The sequence below is a fragment of the Lissotriton helveticus genome, chromosome 9 (genome assembly GCF_964261635.1).
Source record: "Lissotriton helveticus chromosome 9, aLisHel1.1, whole genome shotgun sequence".
NCBI lineage: Eukaryota > Metazoa > Chordata > Amphibia > Caudata > Salamandridae > Lissotriton > Lissotriton helveticus.
In genome coordinates, this window is record NC_136070.1 from 916,210,269 (window position 1) to 916,231,929 (window position 21,661).

The 21,661-nt window shown below is 47.6% G+C and overlaps 1 protein-coding gene across 1 annotated transcript in view; it reads right to left on the bottom strand.

Annotated features, from left to right (window-relative positions):
- Positions 1-21,661, bottom strand: part of RYR1 (ryanodine receptor 1) — a 1,073,089-nt gene that overhangs the window by 28,214 nt on the left and 1,023,214 nt on the right. The window contains exons 96-97 of the mRNA XM_078661091.1: positions 1,824-1,884; positions 1,139-1,285 (exon numbers count right to left, since the gene is read on the bottom strand). Of these exons, the coding sequence (XP_078517217.1) occupies positions 1,139-1,285; positions 1,824-1,884 (208 nt within the window). The remainder of the gene's footprint in view (positions 1-1,138; positions 1,286-1,823; positions 1,885-21,661) is intronic.

Genomic DNA, 21,661 nt, shown 5'->3' on the forward strand with positions numbered 1-21,661 from the left:
GAGAGCTAAAAGTTCCTCAAGAGACTCAAGTCTGTCTAAAGGACAGTATCTGCCTAGCAGACATGAGAGGCTAACCAATGGAAGTTAAATTATCAAGGGACCAATAGGGAACTGCTAAGAGGTCTGTAATCAAAACAAAGTTAGAGACTATAAAAGTCTGAGATACATTGGAAATTATGTTTTCAAGAGACCTGATATCCAAAAGGAGTTTGATACCAGGTGACTCAAGAGCCAAAAGGGTCTTATCTAAAAGCCCCTTTCGCTGCCGGTATGTCACTTTTTCCCAATTAAAAGTGACAAACTGGTTTTGTAGGGGGCTTGTAAATAAGCCCCATAGTTTCTGATTTCTCAAGTGAGCACCCAGGATTCAAGAGCTACTAGCTGCTGAAGAAATGAAGAATTCACACTGAGGGGCATATTTACAAGTACCTTGCGCCACTTTTGCTTCACTTCTAACATGGGAAAAGTGACGCAAAGGTGGCTCACGGGGCTTGTAATTCTGCCCCTGAGTGTTTTACAGACGATTTCAGTGTCTGCGTCAAGAAGGTTCAGATAATGTGAGAATACTTCTTGCTATTTTTGTGAAATAAGATATCATTGAATAGGCAATAGACTGACCATTCACTCCTTGTTCTTCCATACTGATAATATAATAGATGCATAAACTAGGAAGTACAGAAAATATTGGGGCACTCTTAGAATAGAACACAAACCATATAAACACCAAGCCCCAGGAGTGGGAGTAGAATTAAAAATGCGAGGATATTGATTATTTGTCTTTATTAAACCAATTGTTCATATTGATGAACTACGAAAGAGCTATGAATTTTAGAGAGAAACTGCAGGGTCAGACATTACTAAGTATAGGTGAAATAAGTGGAAACATACTACTTTTCTAAAAGGCATAGGAAAAAAAGATATAGGAACGTAGGAGATAAAGGCTAGAAGGCAGAGGCATGGGACCTCACTGGTGTAAGGTTCTAGAAATACAGCTTCACAGCTCCACACACATAGGGTGTACTGATGGAATAAGAGACAGTCTATCCATGTTAGGCCTCAGTTTCCGCCAAGCCTCCTCTCTTCAAAGGATTCCACATTTGCCAAGCATCCATTCATTTTCCCTCTCAGACATCCATACCTGCTTGCCGTTATGTGTGACAGATGAAAGGATAGTGCGCAGCGTCTTCACTCCCATGGCAATATCAAGCAGGTGGGCAGCAAAGAAGAAGTTGTTGTAGTGCCCCAAGAGGGACATAACCGTGTACCACACCAGGTACAAGAAGGACTGCAAAACGAAGATCAGGTGGTTAGTTGCAGTGGGAAGGAGGGTACAAACACATATGCAAAATGTAAAGGCAAGACTTGCATACACTATTTATACCCCTACAGATTCTCAAGAAGGCTCTCTATTCAAACCTCTGATCTTTGCGCATTACCACTTCTAAAGGCATCCTTTTCGATCTCCTACGTGATCTCTGTACAAACTTACTAAGCCCTCCTTCCCTACTACTGAAGGCTCCTTTTCAAAGTTGGCTTAGTATTTGTGTTACATAAGATTTCCTCCCTATTCCTGATTGTCCCATTACCAAGCCTTAAAATTACCTTTTCCTATAAACATACCCTCTTCTCATTTCCTAAAGATACACTCTTTCCACTCAATGCTCTCTCTTTCCACATCTGAAATGCCCCTCTTCCAACCCTTAAAGTTTTCCCTTTCCACTCTGAAGGGTTTTTTCAGCTCATGTCGTACGTTCATTCTAGCTGTCATATGCTCCTTTTTCCTACCCCTAAATTTCTCTCTGAAAACATCATATTATTCTTACATTGTTTGTAAAGACAACTCCAAACTTCCAGATCTGGTACTTGATGTCGGTTGAGGTGATCCTAGGTGAAAAAAAACAATTGGTCCATTAGAACAGAGTGGAGCACCACCGGATCAAATGAGAACTGTATATAACTGGGCAGAGGCTGAGGGCCATCAAACAAAGAGCCGAAAGGCAATCATAGTAACTTTGTGAGTCAGGGCTCCAAAAGCCGTACAAGCTTTGGAGCATTAATGAACGTTTTACATACCAGCAGTAATACTCTTTCTAGTTGATTCTTTAACTAACTGCAGACTCTTCACCCTAGAATACACCCCAGGTGCCACACTGGGTCCATAAACTTTTAGCCCGCAATGCTCATGGCGCCGTGAAGCTTTGAAGTTATCACACTGAGCAAGAGAGTCTATAAAAGTCAGTACACACAAGAAATTTCAAGACCAAATGAATGTCCCACTGTGGTAAGAAACTAACAAGTTACTTACATTTGGTAAAGTTTTTTTCTGTTATATACTCTAGCTGCAGATTTCTCATGTTTTGAATACCCACAGGTGTTTAGATACCCTCACAGGTGATTAGCCGTGCTTACAAATTCATATAACATAACAACAGAACACAGGTGTCAGACTACAACAGGAGATTTTCTTCGGAAACTCCATCACATGCCATTGGGTGGTTACATGTAGCTCCGCGCTGGGTCTGCATCGCCCTGGAAGTGATAGCTGGAACAGATGTACCTATCACTTCTGTGCATGAATGGCAGTTTTTCCTGATATTTGGCCACGCATCGGACACGGAGGCTTCATTAATCAAATTTGACGGTGTACAGCTCTCTAACTGAAATTTTTAAAATCACGAATAGAAGCCAATTCCACCGAGAGCAGCGGAGGGAGGGTCAGTGAGGAATATGCAGTTAGATACAGTATCCACCAGAAAAGAGTGTTACTGAAAGTAAATAACTTTGGTCAGATGGATCCTAACTACAGATTCTTCACCTTGTGAATAGATCCCACAGAAGTACCCCCCCAGGTGACAGATCCTGGAGGACTGTTTGGTCTGAGCCTTCCATATACCTAACAGGCAAAATGCCCCTTCTGTCGGTCCTGGTTATCCAGGCAGAAGTGCTTCATAAACATATGAACTGGCACCCACATTGCTGCCTGGCAGATGTCTAAGAAAGGCACTCCACATGCCAGCACGGTGGTAGCAGCATTGACTCTGGTAGAATGAGCCTGCAAGCCCACCAAAGCCTGTTTCTTGGTAAATCTGTAGCAGGTCTTTATGCAAAGGACAATAAATCTGGAGATGGTTTTCTTTCTGTACAACTTTTTCCATCTTCACCCCAGGGAACTCCACAAAAAGCCAAACATCCATCCCATGGTATTTGTTGTGATCAATGTAAAAGCTCAGAACTCTCTTTGGTTTTAAGCGATGGGGTCTATCCTCCTCCTTGGATGGAAACGATAGGGCAACAAACTCTATTAGGGTAATTGTGCCCAGTGTGGAAAGGCGTCGCAGGTTTTGGGAGGAACACCACCTTATTCCATAGCACCAGCTTGTGCAGGAAGTAGACGGTGTACATTTGCTAGACAGACTGCTTGTAGCTCACTCACTCAATGGGCTAATGTAATCACTATGAGGAACACTGCCTTCAAGGTTAGTAACTGTAGTGGGCAACTGTGTATTGGCTCAAATGGTGTGCACAACACAAATGTGAGAACCAGGATTAGATCCCACTGGGGCATCACAAAAAAGATTTTGGTGGAAATGTGGGTCAGCCCATTTAGAAAATGCATCGCAATAGGTGATTTAAACAGATGGATGACCGGGCAACTGCAAAAAGAGAATAAAGCAGACAAATAACCTTTAACTATGACCACAGCAAGGCCTTGCTGGGTTGAAGATAGGGAGAATAGGGGGATGTCAGATATCTGGACTCTCAGGGGCTAGGTATATCTAGAGGTACACCACACATCAAAATTCTCCCAGCGTCCCGCATAGATGGTTTTGGGGGAAGACGCCTGACTGCCATAATGTAATTAGCTAACTGTGAAGGAAGGTCTAAGGCAGTCAACTGTCATGGTCAGTCTCCAAGCATGGAGGCATGAATTGTGCAGGCTTGGCAGCAGGACCCTGCCCTGTTACTGCCACAAAAAGCCTTCCCAAAGATGCAACTGGAGCGGAGGACAGAAGCTCATGGTTAGAAGATATGGAAACCACAGTCTCCTGGCACAGTTCGTAACCACTATGATAACTTGGGCCCAGTTGGTCTTGAATTTTTTCACAACCGTGGGCAGAAGAGGTGAAGGCGGGAAGGCGTACAAGGGTCCCAGGCTCCAGTTCAACTGAAAAGCATCTGAGTGAAAAATGCCGTGGGAATTCCAATGCACAAAAGTTTGGACACTGCACATTCTCAGTAGTGGCTAAACAATTGAGCTGTGTTCCTCCCCATTGCTGGAAGACGCCATGTGTCACATCTGAATGTGGCTGCCATTTGTGATCCCCAGGCAACACCAGCCGAGTTCGTCCGCCCTGACATTTAAGATTCCTTTCATGTGTCGCATGACCAGGGAGATACCCTGACAACTCAACCAGTTCCAGAGGAATAGAGCCACCTGAAACAGGACCCATGACCTTCCCACCCCAGCAACGATGCATCAGCCATGACCATTAGTGCTGGACGAGGCAGGGAGAGGAGTCTGCCTCTGGTCGCAGTCCAACAGCCACCACTGCAGATCTTTCAAAGTCTCCTCTGTCAACTCAATATAATCTGAGAGGTTTACTTGCTGTTAAACCCACTGAGACTTCAGTGCCCACTGAAGAGCCTGTATGTGCCACCTGGTGTGCTCTACTAGCAGGATGCAGGAGGCCTAAACGTCTCAGAGTGCTCTCACTGAGATCCAAATTAAGGGTTGAAACATCATATTAGCCCAAATGTCCTAGACTTGTTGATACGGATAGAAAGCAATGTATCCAGAATGGGTCTAATGAAGGGAGCGTCTGTGAAGAAGTCAGGTGTGATTTCAGCACATTGACTGAATATCCCAGAGATGGTGATAGGTTGTCTGTCACCTGGAGGTGGTTCAGAACTGCTTGGGTCAAGCCCACTTTCAACAACCAACCATCAAGGTATGGAAAGCTTGTCATACCCAACCTCTGAAGATGGGCTGGTACCATCACCAGCACTTTTGTAAAAATCTGAGGCGAATTGGTAATGCACAAAGGGAGCACTGAGAGAGGAAACTGCTCGTGGACTACCAAAAACACAGGTAGCACCAATGGGACTGCAGGATGGGGTTGTGGAGGTAGGCATCCTGCAAATACACTGATCACCATCCAGTTGCATGTATCCAGGGAAGACAGAACGTGGGCCTGAGTGATCATCTTAAACTTGTCCTTTTTTAGGAAGAAGGTCATAGGGGGAAGATCCAAAATAGGACAACGTCCTCCATCCTTTTATGGCACCAGAAAATAACAGGAGTAGCAGCCAGCTCCGACCTGGGATGTCGATATCCTCTCAATGGCTCCATTGTCCAGAACAGCGTGGACATCTTTCTGCAGAATGGACAAGTGGAACCCGTTGAGGAGGGGTGGATAACAAGGGAAAAGTGTAACAATTCTGCACAAATTAAAGCACCCATTTGTCAGACGTGATGTTTGCTACCTGTGGAAATAGCAACTTATCTGACTTCCAAGCTGGTGACAGTGTGCCACTGAGAGCAAACTACAGGGGTTTTGCAGCGGAGGCAGTAGGAAAGGTGGGGGATTAGGTGGTGCTTTGCCCCTGTGTGCCTGGACGCTGTCAACCAGATCACTGACCACTGCCTCAAAAGGCTGTGAGGTCTGTTGCTACGGAGGCAGGTTTGGCATTGCCTCTGCTGGATGCCTCTTCCAAAGGATTGAAAGGGATGATATTGCAGCAGAAACTACTGTACAGGCTGAGCAAGGCAAGGGAGCATGCCGTAGACTTACTCTCTTTAAAGAGCACCAGGCCTTAGTCTACCTTGTCCCCAAAGAGACTGTTGTCAATAAATGGCATTCCCATAATGACGCCTGGACATCACTCGAAAGGCCTATGAACCTGATACATGTGTGGTGCTGTAGCACCACACTGTTGCCAACTGCCCTACCCAAAGAGTTTGTAGTGTCTTCGCCTGCCCGAATTATGTACTTTGCCGGGTCTTGGCAATCCTGTGTTATTTCTTGGAGTCTGGCATGAAGGTAATCAGGGACTACAGGAAAGATCTTGCTCACCATGTCCCACAACGGGTGCGAGTAGTGCCCCAGGAGGCAACTCAAATTCACAGCCGTTAGGGCAAGACTGGCAAAGGAGAACATCCACATCCCTAAAGTCTCCATGTGTTAGGACTCTCTAGTGGATTAGAGGGAAACACATTTGAGTTTAACCTACTAGCAGAGGCTTGAACCACTAAGCTCTCTGGTGTGGGGTGCTAAAGGAAGAAAGATGTGTCCCCCAGTGCTGGCCTTTGTTGTCTTGCAATCTGTCTAGTAACAGGAGGACAAAATCCTGGCCTCGTCTGGGTGTCCAGAAGAGTGTTTGTGAGGGCTGTATTTACCGGGTGATATAGCTCAGAGGTGGCTTGCCATGGTTACGGGACCTCCATGAAGACATTTGTTTTTATTTTGACTGAAGACAGCTGGAGGTCAAGGACTTCTGCCACCCTCTTCATCACCATTGAAAAGGCTGCCAGTTCCTCTGTGAAAGGGGCAGGTGGCAAGTTGTAGCCCATATCAGGAAAAGTGTCCATGCCACTGGCCTACTGGAGGTCCAGAAATAGACTTTCCTCATCATAAAGATGCGATCCCTCGGCATCATCATCGTCATGTGGCTCCAGGTCTGAAAAGGGTTTTGGCAATGGAAGCATTCCTTCTGAGTTTAATTGGGGTTGGGTCTGAGTTGGCCGCAATGCGACCGAGATTGAGGTGGATTCGCTCACAAGTCCAATAGGACTATGGGATCTTCCTCCAGCACCAGTGGTGTCAATATCTAGGTCTCCAGTGCAGATATTGGCACCGAATAAAGAGTCGAAGCAGGCATCAGCTTAAACCTATGGTGCACATTGTAATGGGGGTCAAGAAGAACTGTTGGCGCTGAGGATTGATCTACTGGCGATAACCAGAATGGAGGGCTCCTTGGATCCGTGGGGCCAAGAAGTGTGCCAGAGGGATCAAAGATGCAAACATAGCTTCCATGAAGGCTTGTATCTGTTGGGGCAATGCCCTGGAATATGGACTGAATGAGGATTAGCTGGGGAATCGGTTCCATGGCAGGAGATATGGACAGAGAGGTACCCTGATGAGAGGCAGCTCCATCGTTATGGCGGAGGATCGTCGCCCCACTGCGCAGAGCCAGACAGTGATAAATAAAATGATAATAAAAGAATGTTATCATCATTCTATTTATCATTGTCTGTGAAGCCAAGCCGATGCCGAGGGAAGCTGATGGAGTAGGGTGGGGGGGGCGGGCGGGGGGGGGGAGAGTGCCGGACCATGGCAGGGAGGAGCAGTGGTGGGCACTTATAAGTGTGTATGTCACTTCGGCCGGCCGTCTTAGGCTGGCCAAATAGACATGCGCTTTTAGGTTTCTCCGACCCAGATGTGTTGCACAGCTGGGTTGGAGAAACACTACAGGCTCCCAGGCACTGTCTGAGCAGCACACCAGGCTGTTCAGACTAACCCTGGTGCTGCTTTCATGCTAAGTATAGCATAAGAGCAGCTTCTGGATTGGGTGAGGAGCCTGTGCTTTGAGGCACATCCACTTCCAGGACGAGAGGAGCAACAAGTCTGCCGGCAGTGTGAGTGGCACAGCAGGTAAGTGATCTTATTTTTATTTGAACCCCCCCTGCCGCCCTATCACTTTATATTGGTGGCAGCTGCCATTGACCCTGACATCCATCAAATTTCTCTTGATGAGAGTGGCCAGAACAGAGTGAGTCACCTTTCGACTTCCTATGTTTTTACTTTGAATTACCTGAGGATTTGGAGTGGGACGAAAACCTCTCTTGGGAATAGTCACAAGAATGAGAACGCATTGTGCACTCAACTTCAACAGGGAAAAAGTTTCCTGTAATGCTCAGCAATGTGGTTTGACCTTGTGGATTCATCCTAGCACCGTCACCTCACAATATCAAGTCATAAGAGGAGTCCAAGCACCAGGGACCGACCTCATCAGGGTCCATCACCAACATCTGTTTGTGGCAATCCTTACAAGAGGTAAACCTGTGATTTGGGGGGGAAACATAACCCTTGAACAGTGGAACATTATGAGATAAGTCTTCTGTCAGGTGACAAAAATGAAGTAGTAACATCCGGAAGGCACTAAAAGAGAGGTACTAACGTCACTGACAAGGTGGGACGGAACCGACACAGAGTGGCCTGAGGTCACCTACCAGCGAGGGGAAGAGTTGCTAAGAAAAATCTCCAGATCCTATCTGGTTTGGGGTGTACAAAGAGTGAAGAATCTGTGGTTGGAAGTATCCATAAAAAATGTGTGTCAAAACTTTTATAAGCCTCACTATAACTGGAAATTTAAACAAGGATGGTTGGTACGGCAAACGTAGAAAGGCCAAAAGGGCTGGCAAGTAACCTAAACTATTGCCCACTGCAAGGCATCACTGGGCCAAATACAAAATGAACAAAAGAACATCCGACAACTTGGCTTGTAAAGGGGCAAACTTGCAGATACCACACCAGGCCACAAATTCATCCCAGCACCAAGTATAAATGGACTTGGTGGAGGAGCGGCTAGCGACGAAGATCATACCCAGTACTTCAGGTGGTGGATACAATGAAGCCAACTGCTGTTGCTCAATATTCACGTATGAAGGTGTAGATTTTGCTAAGACCCTACTCTGCTGCTGCAACAGAAGAGCCTCTTAAAGCGCTTGCCTGATTGGAAGGCAGATGCTCATCCCCAGAGGTTCCAGGTACTGCTCCCTTCTAGCCCAATCCCCAGCCACTTGGATGAATTGGCCCCAGTAATTTCTGATCTTTTTGAGAACTCAGAGAAAGAGGGGCAGAACAGGAAAGCATATAGAAGAGTGCATAGGAGTCCTGTGTTCCATTCCAACTGGAATGGATCTACTAGCGAGTATTCTCACAGAAACTCCAACTTGCAAATCTTTTGACACTGCACATCTCAACAGTAGTGAAAATATCTAGGGTTCTCCCCACTGCCGGAAGATGACATGTGCCACCTCAGGATGAGACGCCATTTGTGATCTGCCTGGTGCCGCCTGCTTAGCTCAAGGATGCCCAGACGCTTCAATAATCTTCAAAGACAAAGAACATCCTGGTACAGTGCGCAAAGCCCTGCTTGTTACAATAGCATGTGGCAGTGGTATAGTCCATAAGAGTCTGCATTAGCTTCTCTATGATGGACAGCAAGACATCCTTCAGAGCTAGACAAATGGCCCTTAACTCAAACAGACTGATATGGAGCTGGGCTTTCAATGGAGACCAGAGTTTGATGATCTTCACCTTCCTCAGATAACGTCCCACACCCAGCAGTGATGCATCCGTCGCCACCATCAGATCTGGGGTTGGTAGGGGGCGGTGCTCGCCGCTTGCCCAGTTGGGTTTGAGCAGCCACCACTGCTGATCTCCTGCAAAGTCAAGATGGCATGTAATAGATTTCTTTGAAGCTTAGCCCTCTGTAGTTTCGGATTCCATTGTAGACCCGGTATATACTGTAATCGACAAGGAGGATGCAAGAGATTAGAGACCAAAAAGCCTCTGCTGCTCTCACCCAGATACGAGAACAAGCCTGAAACATCTGGATCATAGTGTGAATGTCCTGGACTCGTTGGAGCAAAGAGAAGGCCCTGAACTGGACTGCACACGTGATAGCTCCAATAAATGGAGACGAGTCAGGACCAATTTCAGCTGGTTGATCGTGAGGTTAGCCATCGTCAGGAGGTAGTCAATGGCTGACTGTGGCAAGCCCGCCTTCAACAGCCAGTCCTTGATGTAGGGGACATCCGTTAATCCCCAACCTTAAAGGTGGGTAGTGACTACTGCCATCACTTTCATGAACACCCGAGAGGTGCTGGTGAGGCCGATGCGGAGCACACCAAACTGAAAATGCTCCTGAATTACTTTGAACCACAGGTAGCATGTGTGGGATGGCAGGAAAACACACATCCTGAAGCTCCAAGGACACCATCCAGTTCTCTGACTCAAGAGCAGAGAGGATTTGTGTCAGCACTAGCATTTTTAATTTGTCCTTCCGCAGAAAGGCATTCAGAGGGCAAAATAAGGCAGAGTAACACTCACCCGCTTGTAACAGACTACAGGTGCACTTCTGAAAGTCACTGTAATGGATAGCAGGAAGAAATGAGTTACTTACCTGTAACTGCAGTTATCCAATATTGGTATCTTTCATAGATTCACATGCCTGATTCATTCCCCGTCGTCGGGATGGGAGTCCCCGGTACATAAATAAAGTAATGTCTTATTAGACATATAGAGTAATAGGCCTGGAACCTTACATTAGTAACATATCCATGTCCTTTTGTAAAAAGGACCAAACTCTAGAAAAGAACCAATCAGCTATCACCACCCTCTGGAACCTTCCTGGACGGAGCTCTAGTCCCTCAGATTTTAGTAAGCACAGTGCTAAGAAGGTGTATCACTGAGAGAACTAGGTGAGCCCTTCCAGGGGAGGTGGGTGGGTTGCATGTGAATCTATGAAAGATACCAATACTAGATAACTGCAGTTACAGGTAAGTAACACATTTCTTATCCAGTAGTAGGGTATCTTTCATTGATTTACATGTCTGAATCAGAGTAGAAAGCAATGATAAGCAAATTTCGGATGACACAGCATATACAAATTCACCGTTTAATAACATATCAATGTGAAACATAGAAAGTACCAAACTGCAATCAAAGAAACCATTAAAGAACACAATAAAGAAATGTGCATATAAAAGCAAGGATGGTGGGATGAAAAGAAGTCTCACGTCTATTGAAATAGATGACGTAGCACCGCCTGTCCCACTGCAGCACCCTTCATGAGTTCCGTATCCAAGCAGTAATGCTTGGTAAATGTATGCGGCGTCTTCCATGTTGCCGCTCTGCAAATGTCTGTGATAGGCACACCTGCAAAGAGTGCCATGGAGTTAGAAACCACCCTAGTGGAATGGGTTTGAACCTTGGAACGCAAGGGTTGACCCGCTAGCTGGTGACAGAAAGTAATAGCTCCAGAGATCCACCGAGAGATACTTTGGTTAGTAAGTGAAAGACCTTTCCTAGGTCTACTGTAAGCCACAAAGAGTTGGTTGGATTTGCGGAACGACTTTATCCTGTCAAGGTAGAATTTAAGGCAGCGTTTAAGGTCCAGAGAGTGTAGAGCTCTTTCTGCCGGTGTTTGATGATTTGTAAAAAAGGTCCATAAGACTATAGGCTCATTGAGGTGAAAGTGAAGTTGGGCACAAACGTAGGATTAGTTCGCAGTACAACCCTGTCATGTTTGAACTGAAGGAAAGGGTCTTGAACTGAAAATGCCAGAAGCTCACTTACTCGCCTTGCTAAGGTAAGGGCTAGAAGGAGTGCCATCTTCCAAGAAAGGTATTTAAGATCAGCTCTGTAGATCGGCTCAAAAGGGTGTTTCATAAGCTGAGGAAGAACTGTGTTGAGTTGCCAAGTGGGAGGCAGAGATTTGATGGGAGGAAAAGTCCTGAATAGGCCTTTGAGAAATTGTTTAATCAGCCTACTAGACCAAAGAGAAGGACCTGCAGAAGATCTCCTGAAACGAGATATAGCTGCCAGGTGAACTTTAATAGAGGCGTGAGCAAGAACTGAAGTCACCAGATGGAGAAGGTAAGGCAATATTTGTTCTGGAGAAGACGAAAGAGGGTGTATGTTTGCCGACTTACACCAGATGCAGAACCTCTTCCATTTTAAGGAATATGTTCTATTAGTACTGTCGGCTCGAGCACGAGCCAGAACTGCCCTGCAGTACGGAGGAATGTCTAGGCCATGGAACTCTCGGAACTCAGCAGCCAAGCCGATAATTTGAGAGGTGCTGGATCCGGATGTTGGACTTGTTCCCGGTTCATTGTGAGGAGAATAGGAAACGGTTTCAAAGGGATCGGCGGTTCCAGGGAGAGAAGATGGAGCTCCATGAACCAATGCTGGAGCGGCCACGCAGGAGCTATTAGGATTAGCGTGCAGGGTTCTGCCTTCAACTTCCTGAGGACCCTGGGAATTAGGGGAATCGGTGGAAAAGCGTATGCAAAGACGTTGAACCATGCGATCGAAAATGCATTCCCTAAAGATCCTCGTGTGGGATGCCAGCTTGCGAAGTTTTGGAATTTGGCATTCTGCTTGGTAGCAAATAGGTCCAAGAGAGGAGTGCCCCACTGGGAGAATATGCGGTCAAGAGTCCGCTGGTTCAGTTCCCATTTGTGACATGTTGTTTGATGCCTGCTTAGTGAATCGGCAAGTACGTTGTCTGTTCCTGGATCATATTCCACTTGAAGGGAAATGTTGTGGAGAAGCAGCCAGATCCAGTCCGGACAAGCACTAGAAAACCTTTGATCCTGGGAAGGAATGCAAGGAGAGCCAGATAGGCAGCTTGCAGCTCGAGGAGGTTTATGTGAAGCTTCCGTTCGAAAGGAGGCCACTTTCCACTGATTCGGAGCTCTTGGAGGAAAGCTCCCCAACCCTCCAGGGACACATCTGTTGTGATGATTTGTGGAGAAGCTTGGAGCAAGAAGGGCAGGCCTTGAGAAAGATTCCGTGGACGAGTCCACCACTGCAGAGCAGTGACCATCTGAAGGGTCACCTGAATGACATCGTTGAAGGATCCTTCGGATTGAATCCATTGAGCCAACAATGCTTTTTGGAGAGGGCACATGTGGAGGCAACAGTAAGGAACTAGCAGAATATAGGACAACATCATTCCGAGAAGGGATTTGAAGAGGCGTACTGATAGAGACTTTGTGGATTCTATGCGGTTTGCCAAATGAAGTTGTTTGTTCTGTCGCTCTTGTGACGGGAAAGCTTTCTTCTGGGTTGTGTCGAGAGTAGCACCCAGGAAGGATATCCGCTGAGAAGGTTGGAGCACAGAATTGTCCTGATTGAGAGTGAGTCCCAGGCGACTGAAAAGCTGTAGATAGGCTTTGGAAGACCAGGTCGCGCTGTCTAGAGAATGTGCCTTGGCGAGCCAGTCGTCGAGATAGGGAAAGACCTGATGGTGTTGCTGCCTGAGATAAGCAGCCACTGGAGAAAGGCATTTAGTAAAAATGCATGGAGCGGACTTGAGTCTGAAGGGCAGGACTCGGAATTGGTAATGTCTGCCTGCCACGACGAACCTCAAAAACATTTTGTGATTCCTGTGGATAGGGATATGAAAATAGGCATCTTGAAGATCCAAAGACACCATGTAGTCCTTTGCGTTGAGAAGTTGCAGCACTTCTTGGATGGTAACCATGCAAAACAACTGTTTCTTTAAGAACTTGTTGAGACCTCTCAAGTCTAGGATTGGTCTCCATTTCTTGTCCTTTTTGCGCACCAGGAAAAAACGGGAGTAAAACCCCTTCCCCCGTTGACGAAGAGGAACCTTTTCTATAGCTCCCTTCTGGAGCATGAGTGAAAGTTCCAGGAGTAAAAGGCATGGATTTTTGTGAATCATAGGTCGAGGAGGGGTCTGGGGAGGAATTGCGAAGGAACTCCAGTGAATGTCCAAATTGTATCAGTTGAAAAACCCAACGGTCCATTGTTATTTGTTTGCAATTGTGTAAGAAATGGGAAATCCTTCCTCCTAATTTGGAAGGTGGAGAGGAAATGGAGACCGGCGGTAGAGAAAAGTCATTGCCGCCGAGCAGCGTCCTTCTGTCATCCTCCCTTTCCTTGAAAGAAGGCCTTATTGTAAGAGGATTGCTGTTGTTGACGTTGTTGGTATTGTGGTTGATATTCTTGGTTGGAGGAGGAATAGGAAGACCGATAGTGTTGGTAGTCTCCTCTGGTGGAAGATTGACCTCTACCCCTTGAGCCACGAAAAGGAGGGTTCTTAAATTGAAGGGTACCCAAAGCCCCAGCCGTGTCGGTATCCTTTTTTATGCCCTGAAGAGCTTCATCAATATGCGTGCCAAAAAGAAGCTGACCATCGTAGGGTAGGGCATGTCCAGAATTTTTGTCTGGACTTCCGGCCGGAAAGACGTCGCCTTCAGCCAACCTTGGCATCATAGTACGGCAGCGCCAGCTAGTTGGCGGACACCAGTAGAGGCAATATCCATTGCACAATCTATGATCTCGGAAGCTGAACGTTCGCCCTCCAGCAAGATCTTCTTTGCTTCTTCCTTCGGATTGTCCAGCAAGGCCCCCAAGTATGGAGCAATGTCTGCCCACATCTGCCTGTTATAGTGCCCTAATAACGCTAAGGAATTAATCGCATGCACTGTTAATGCAGACATGGAAGAAAAACGTTTCCCAATATTGTCAAGTCGTCTGCCTTCCTAGTCTGGACGAGCGGACAGAGGAGCAGAAGGGTTTTTAGATTTCCGCTGAGCAGCCTGAGTGATGACGGAATCAGGCCTGGAATGTCCGGTAAGGCAGGCTGGAGCGGTGTCCGGAGCTCTGTATTTTTTGTCTAGCCGAGGTAACACTGGGGGAACCGAAGATGGGTTGTGCATTATTTTAACACCCTGATCACAGATGTAGTCTATAATGGGCACGGATCTTACAGACTTCTTAAAAGGTTCCTTAACCCCTTCCATGCTCATGACGAGCTCAGCTCGTCATGAGGCACACTGGAGCTGTGCTTATGACGAGCTGAGCTCGTCATGAACAATGGGATTATCAATCAATCAGCACAGGAGGGGAAAAGTCATAGCAGCCAAGGTGTTGAAGTCATAAAGGAACCAATCCTGCTGGTGAGAAGGCATAGGGATCTGGAAACGTTATACAGCCCTTTCCAAGACATTATGAAAACCCCGATATCCTCAGGAGGCGAATCAGCTTGAGTAGGCACCAGGGACGCTGGACACGGGATAGCATAATCATCCCACTCATCATGAGTCGATTGGGAATCATGGAGTTCTCCTTCCTCTTGTTGATCATCCTCCTCATCATCCATGGAAGGTGGAGGTGGTAGCATGACAGGCACAGACTGTGGAGGTAGAGGTGGAGGCTGTGGCCTTGGCGGGGGAGAGACAACTGGAGCAGGAGACGTAGCAGAAGTAGGAAATCTCTGCTTGTAATCAGTAATCAGAAATTGGAGGTCAGAAACCAAGGACGCAGGTAGACAAACCATGGGAGGTTGGGAGGATGGCTGTCGTCAGGATAGTATGTCTGGTCTTCTGGTTCTTGCTCGTCATAGTCCGAACTGTCTTGGTACTTGACATGCAGTTAAGAAGTACTTGTAGCAGTTCTGAACATACTGCCATCGTCTGAGCCTCCTCTTCCAAAAGGTGAGTCGGAGGTAATGCCTGGACTCTGCTAGGAGCAGTTAGGGCAGATGTCAACGTGCGTTTTGTTATTTTAAGATGGACATACACACTTTCTACTCTGGATTCTGGGATGACGAGTCCGTCGTCGGTGTAGTCGTCGATGGTGAAGCACCGACGGACACAATTGAAGGTAACGTCGATGAAGCTCCCGTCGACGGAGCTGTCGTCGACGGTGTTGTTGATGGAGCCCTCGCCGACAGTGTCGTCGTCGTCAACGGAGCCCTCGTCAACGGTGTCGTCGTCGTCGACGGAGCCTTTGTCGTCGACGGAGTAGACGTCGACGGAACATTCTTCGTTGGTGCAGGCGTCGACGCGCTCGTCGGCGATCGAAGCGTCGACGCTGGCTTGGACATCAACGATGATTTCTTAATTTTTATCGTCGACAATACAGGTTTAACAGCCGTCGACGATGAAGTCGTCCTTGTGGACGTGGACGATGCTGAGGATGCCAAAGAGGTAGAGACAGTCGTCGTCGACGAGGTCACTCCCACAGCTGTAGACGGGAATTTCCTCACCATCGAAGCCATGGTCGACGAGGCAGTCGTCGAAGAGGTGGACCTAGGCTTCTTAAAGGTGTGTAGAACCTCCTGTTGAGGAACCTTTGCTGGTAAAGCCTTAAGTGTGCCTCTGAAGAATGTTTGTGCGTCTTCTTTTGAGGAGGCTGTGACGAAGGTCCTGGAGAAGTAACTCTGGGCCTTTTTTGAGAGGATCTTGAAGATTTGGAGGAGTCCTCACTCTCTTCAGAAGACAAAGCTTGATCTTTGTCCTTAAGTCTCTGTAGCCAAATTAAAAGGCGTCTCGCCCGGTCCTTGCGGGTCTTTGAAGAAAAGGTACGACATACCTTTCGGGCAAAGATAGTAGAGGCAGTCTTTGAGTTGGTCGTCGACATGAAGCCTCTTTTTACCACAAGAAGCACAGGGCCTAAAAAGACCTTTCTTAGGAGTATCTGCCATGAAGATATTGAGAACTTCACACAGAAGAAGGAATGGTGAAGAAAAAAATCACTGGAAATCCAGAAACAAGGAAAATTGAGCAGAACTCAGTGGAGACTCCCTTAGCACAACGTGCGGTAGAAAATCTGAGGGACTAGAGCTCCTTCCAGGAAGGTTCCAGAGGGTGGTGATAGATGATTGGTTCTTTTCTAGAGTTTGGTCCTTTTTACAAAAGGACTTGGATATGTTACTAATGTAAGGCTCCTGGCCTATAACTCTATATGTCTAATGAGACATTACTTTATTTATGTAGCGGGGACTCCCATCCCGACGACGGGGAATGATTCAGGCATGTGAATATATGAAAGATACCCTAATACTGGATAATGCAGTCTTCAAAGATAAAATGTTAAATCGATACTTTATAAATAGGTTTAAATGGTGTCTGAATTAAAGCAGCTAATACAAAAAAACTATTTGGAAACGGGTGGACATAATCTGAATGAACAAGTTACTTACCTTTGGTAACAATCTTTCTGTTAGAAACTCTTTCTAACCGCAGATTCCTCAACTTTTAAATACTTAGCCAGGCCTCATACTGGATCTGGAAACTTTTCAGCAGTACCTCTGCACACCGCCAGGGGAGCCATGCAGCTCCACACTGATGCTATTCCGCTCTGGAAATGAAATGCAGAGCCAACATGGGTACGATTCCCACGCACTGACTTCAGTTGCTTTCGAGTTTGTCCACACCCACAGATGCGGAGCACCAAAAGCAAATTAGCATCAACGAGTGTGCAGATTCCTAGACTTGAGATATCTTTAGAGGACAGAGTTCAATCCACAGAGTGGGGAAGGTGGCAGGAATCACTAGATAGATAAAGTCTTTACCAAAAAGAGCGTTACAGACTGTAAGTACTATGTTCTTCTAATAGAGACTTCTAACCATAGATTTCTCACCTTTTGAATAGATACCAAAGCAATACCTATTCTGAGGTAAGTCTGTGAATTAGCTTAAACCAAAAAGTCCTGTATGGCCAAGTGGGAGAAATCGTACCTTTCTGGCTGTGAAGATAGTAGTGCTTTATGAATGTATGGCGGAATGCCCACAGCGATGCCTGACAAATGTCTAGGGCCATGTCCATATGCAAACTCAGTGGTAACAGCCTTGGTTCTTGTAGAATGAGCTCAGAGCCCCTCCTGCTTCTTGGCCAATGCATAGCAGATCTTGATACAGAGCTCTATACAGCACAAGATGGTCTTTTTCTGCACAGCTTTACACTCCTTGCTCCCACGAACCCAACAAATAGCTGATTTTCCACTCAGTGGGCTCAGGTACGATCAATGTAAAATCTCAGTGCTCTTTTGGGGTTGGGGAGATGGAGTCTGTCCTCCTCCTTAAGAGGGATGAGGCAGAGCATAGAACTCTTGTACGGTTATGGTTTGACCAACGGGGAACTGCTTTTGGGAGAAAGGATGGCGAGTTTGCAGGAAGAAGTGGCATACAGCGGGTTGACACAGAGAGCTTGGAGCTCACTCGCCTGCATTGCTGATTTTATGGTAACTAGGGTGAGAAGCCGCAATGGACAGCTATGCAGCTAGGCAACAGCTCAAAGGGAATGCACCTCAAATATGTGAGGATCCACTGCGGCATAACTAAGGGAGAATGCAGCATCATAAGATGGGTCTGAAAACAATGAGGGTGGATCCACCAGTCGTGAAAATGCTGAAAGAGCCAAAGATACCCTTTAACCATGCCCCACACAAAGCCTTGCTGGACAAGGGAGAGAACTGACAGCAAAACATCTAATAACCTGGCCTGGAAGGGGTCTATTTGCACTCTTCGGAGTTGTGGTGCACTCCCAGGCACCACATACATATTGCATGCGGATCCGTGACAGACATCTGCTGCGTACAGGTGTCACACGGTTTGAATCCCAAAGCCATCGCACACTGTTCTGTGACGCCGAAGGTGTCAAGAAGGCCTGAAAAACGGGTTTCCCTGGATCCGCGGTGGGACGTAGAAAAGAAGAAAAGCTGACATCTGCGCGCCAAGGGGGGGCTTATATGGCTCCACTGACGTCACGTCCGTGGACAACGTCACGGTGGAGCCATGTGGCACCATCCCCCGGCACGCAGAGGTGCTGCTGCACAGAGTTTTCCGGATCCAGTCTGACGCCTGGGGATATTCTAAGTAAAGGAATCTGCGGCTAGCTGTCTCTATCAGATATCCCGGACTCGCTGCTCGGGAGGATAATCACGAAACTGCGTCGGGTCCAGAACCGCTCCGATGAAAACAAGCTTCTGAGAGGGAGTCAGGTGTGACTTCCCCGCGCTCATAGTGAAACTCAGCGAATGCAGGAGGTCCGCCATAGTCTGGAGGTGGGAAACGACTGCCTGATGCGAGTCCGCCTTCAGAAGCCAGTCATCGAGATAGGGGAAGACTGGAATGCCTGATCTGCGCAGATGAGCTGCGGCCATCACCATCGTGAACACCTCAGGGGTGCTGAAAACTGGTAAACTGATATTGCTTGTGGCCCACCGTGAACCACAGGTTAAGCCCGTGGGCCGACAGGACGGGGATGTGAAAATAAGCATCCTGCAAGTCCAACCCTACCATACAGTCTCCAGGGTCGAGGGTAGACAGGACCTGAGTTAGCGGCAACATTTTGAACTTCTCCTTCCAGAGGAAGCGGTTGACGTTCCTGCGATCCAAGATAGGACACAAGCCTGTGTCCTTCTTGGGCACCAGAAAGTAGTGGGAATAGCAACCACAACCTACATCTGGGGCAGGAACTCGCTTGATGGCTCCCTTGGCCAAGAGAACCGTAACTTCCTGTTGAAGAAGGGACAGATGATCCTCCAACATGCGATGGTACTGAGGTGGCATGGCTGGGGGGGTAGTCTTGAAGGGGAGGGAGAAGCCCTTCGGAATTTCTGCAAAACCCACCAGTCCGACGTGATGGTGCGCCAGTGGGGGAGGTGATGGCGAATCCTGGCGCACACTGGTGAGTGGTGGCCCTGAAAGGTCGGACTAGGAGAGTTTGGAGGCTGATGCAGAGGTAGTAGTGGTGGACTGGCCCACTCGCTGGCCCCCAAACCCACGACAGTGGGTCCCACGTCCCCGGCTGTGCAGGGGCTGAGCATCTTGTGCCAGCCTATTGCTCAGCATGGAACGTGGCGGGGCATCCCTTCCGTAGCCACGAAAAGGGCGAAAAGCAGACTGCGCAGGACGGGTGGTGGAGAAGCCCAAGGACTTGGTCGTAGCCCTAGGGTCCTGGAAGCACTCTAGTGTGCTGTCTGCTTTGCCACTAAACAGGCCACGGCCATCAAAGGGCATGTCCATTAGGGTAGCTTGGACATCCCTGGAAAAACCAGTCAACCTCAGCCAGGCATAGCGTCGAAGGGCTACCAGCATTGAAATTGTCCTGCCTAGCGAGTCGGCGATGTCCAGTCCACATCGTATTGTAAACTTGGCTGCGTCTCTCCCCTCAACGACTGCACGGGAGAGCAAGGCTCTGGCCTCCTCCGGGCAGTTGTGCAGTACCAGCACTACCGTATCCCACACAGAGTGGCCCAATTAGACATACAGTGTTTACCGACCGCAGTCCCAAGCTGGAGGAAGAAAATATCTTCTTCCCAAGATGGTTCAGCTTTTTGGAATCCCTATCAGGTGGTGCGTTAGAGAATGTGCCATTGGACGTTGAGGCTTGGACCACCAAGCTCTCAGGGGCGGGGTGTTGGGAGAGGAAAGTGGGGTCACCTGGAGCCGGGCAGTGGCGTCAGGCAATCATCCTATCCACAGGAGCCCCTGTACCGGGCTTGGAACCAGGTACCCAAAAGGATGTCAGTTAGGGCTTCATTGAACGGCAGCAGGGGCCCCGAAAAGCTCGCTGCCGGTTGAAGCACCTCTGTCAGGAGGTTAGTTCTGACTGCCACCGTAGGTAGTTAAAGGTTGAGAGCCTTGGCCGCCCTACGCAACACCACTGCGTAAGACGCTTCCTCCTCCGTAGCCACGGTAGGAGGAGACAACATGCCAAGGTATGGGGAGGTATCTAGACCACTGGCTTCCCCCAACTCCTCTCTCCAGTACGGTTCATACTCCAACTGGTCAGTTAAAGGGTCTCCAGACACCTCCCAGTCCTCTTCACTCTCCTCTGGTTGCCAATCTGGCCTGAAAGGAACACCAGGGCAGAACATTTGGCATCGGTCGACTTCGGTCTGGTTCCGTGTCCACGTCAGGGTGGAGGCCGGGGTCGGTGCCGGCTGGGGACACAACTGGCGTTGGCTGCGGATGTGGTGCCGGTGGAATCGGGGGAGGTGTTATAAGGTCCAATGGTGCCGATCCGGATCCAGGCCTGGATCCAAGGGGACCCCGTGGGCACAAAGGCGCACCAGCGGAATCGGGCTGCCCAAAGATTGTCTTATATTCTATAGATCTTGTTTCTGATCCACTAAGGAGTAGGCCACTTATCATTCGGTTGATTGAACCGCAAAGGAGACGAGCGACCGGAGTAAGCGACTGGCGGGAGCCTAAAAGCCACGGAGACGTGCCCCGGTATTACATTAGACTGCCTTCATCAAGTGAACTAAAGGGGGAATCTGATTAATATTGTACCACCAATGGATAAGTGGCCTGTTCTTTAATGGATCAGAAACAAGATCTATAGAATATAAGGCACAAGTAGTACATCACCTAAAGAGTTGAGTTGGAGCAAAAAACTACTGAGTGCTTTTGCACAAGTATACAAAGACTTAAAACACTTGTGGGACACACTAAACATGGAAAGGAATGAATGAAAGTCTAAGTCCTGAAGAAGGTGGCCTGATTAACTTGCGCTACAAAAACTTGTTGACGCATGTTACTCTGTCAAATTGGGAAAAGACAGCAACAACACCAACACAGGAAATTCATTTCCCTGGTGGGTGCTGTCTATTTGACCAGAATTGACATTAACAAGGCAAATTTTACTGTCTCACTACATTCCTTTCCAGGGAAACGAGTTGCGTAATGATTTTTGCACTATTGACTTCTAGATGTATTATTATGGCTTTTAATGCAGTTTGTATGGAGTTTTAAAAAATATTCTTTTTGCATGTTTTTTATTGTAACTGCGATATTGTGTATTAAATATCTTGAATAAGTGTATCAGCATCCTGAGTGGAATTATAATCAAATATTCAGTGAGCGATTGTGATTGCATGTAGTGAATGAGGGGCATATTACCAAGGGTGGCGATAGGCAATTATCGCCGGTTTAGCGGCCGTTTTCGGCCGCTAAGCGGCGATAATTCTATTGCCCTTTTAGCAAGCTGTTGCTAACTGATGTTAGCGACAGCTTTTAGGCGATAGCGAGCGGTTTGGGGCCCGCTTTGCATGTTCGCAATATTTATCGCTAATGACATGCAAAGTGGGCGTACCCAACCTGTTAGCG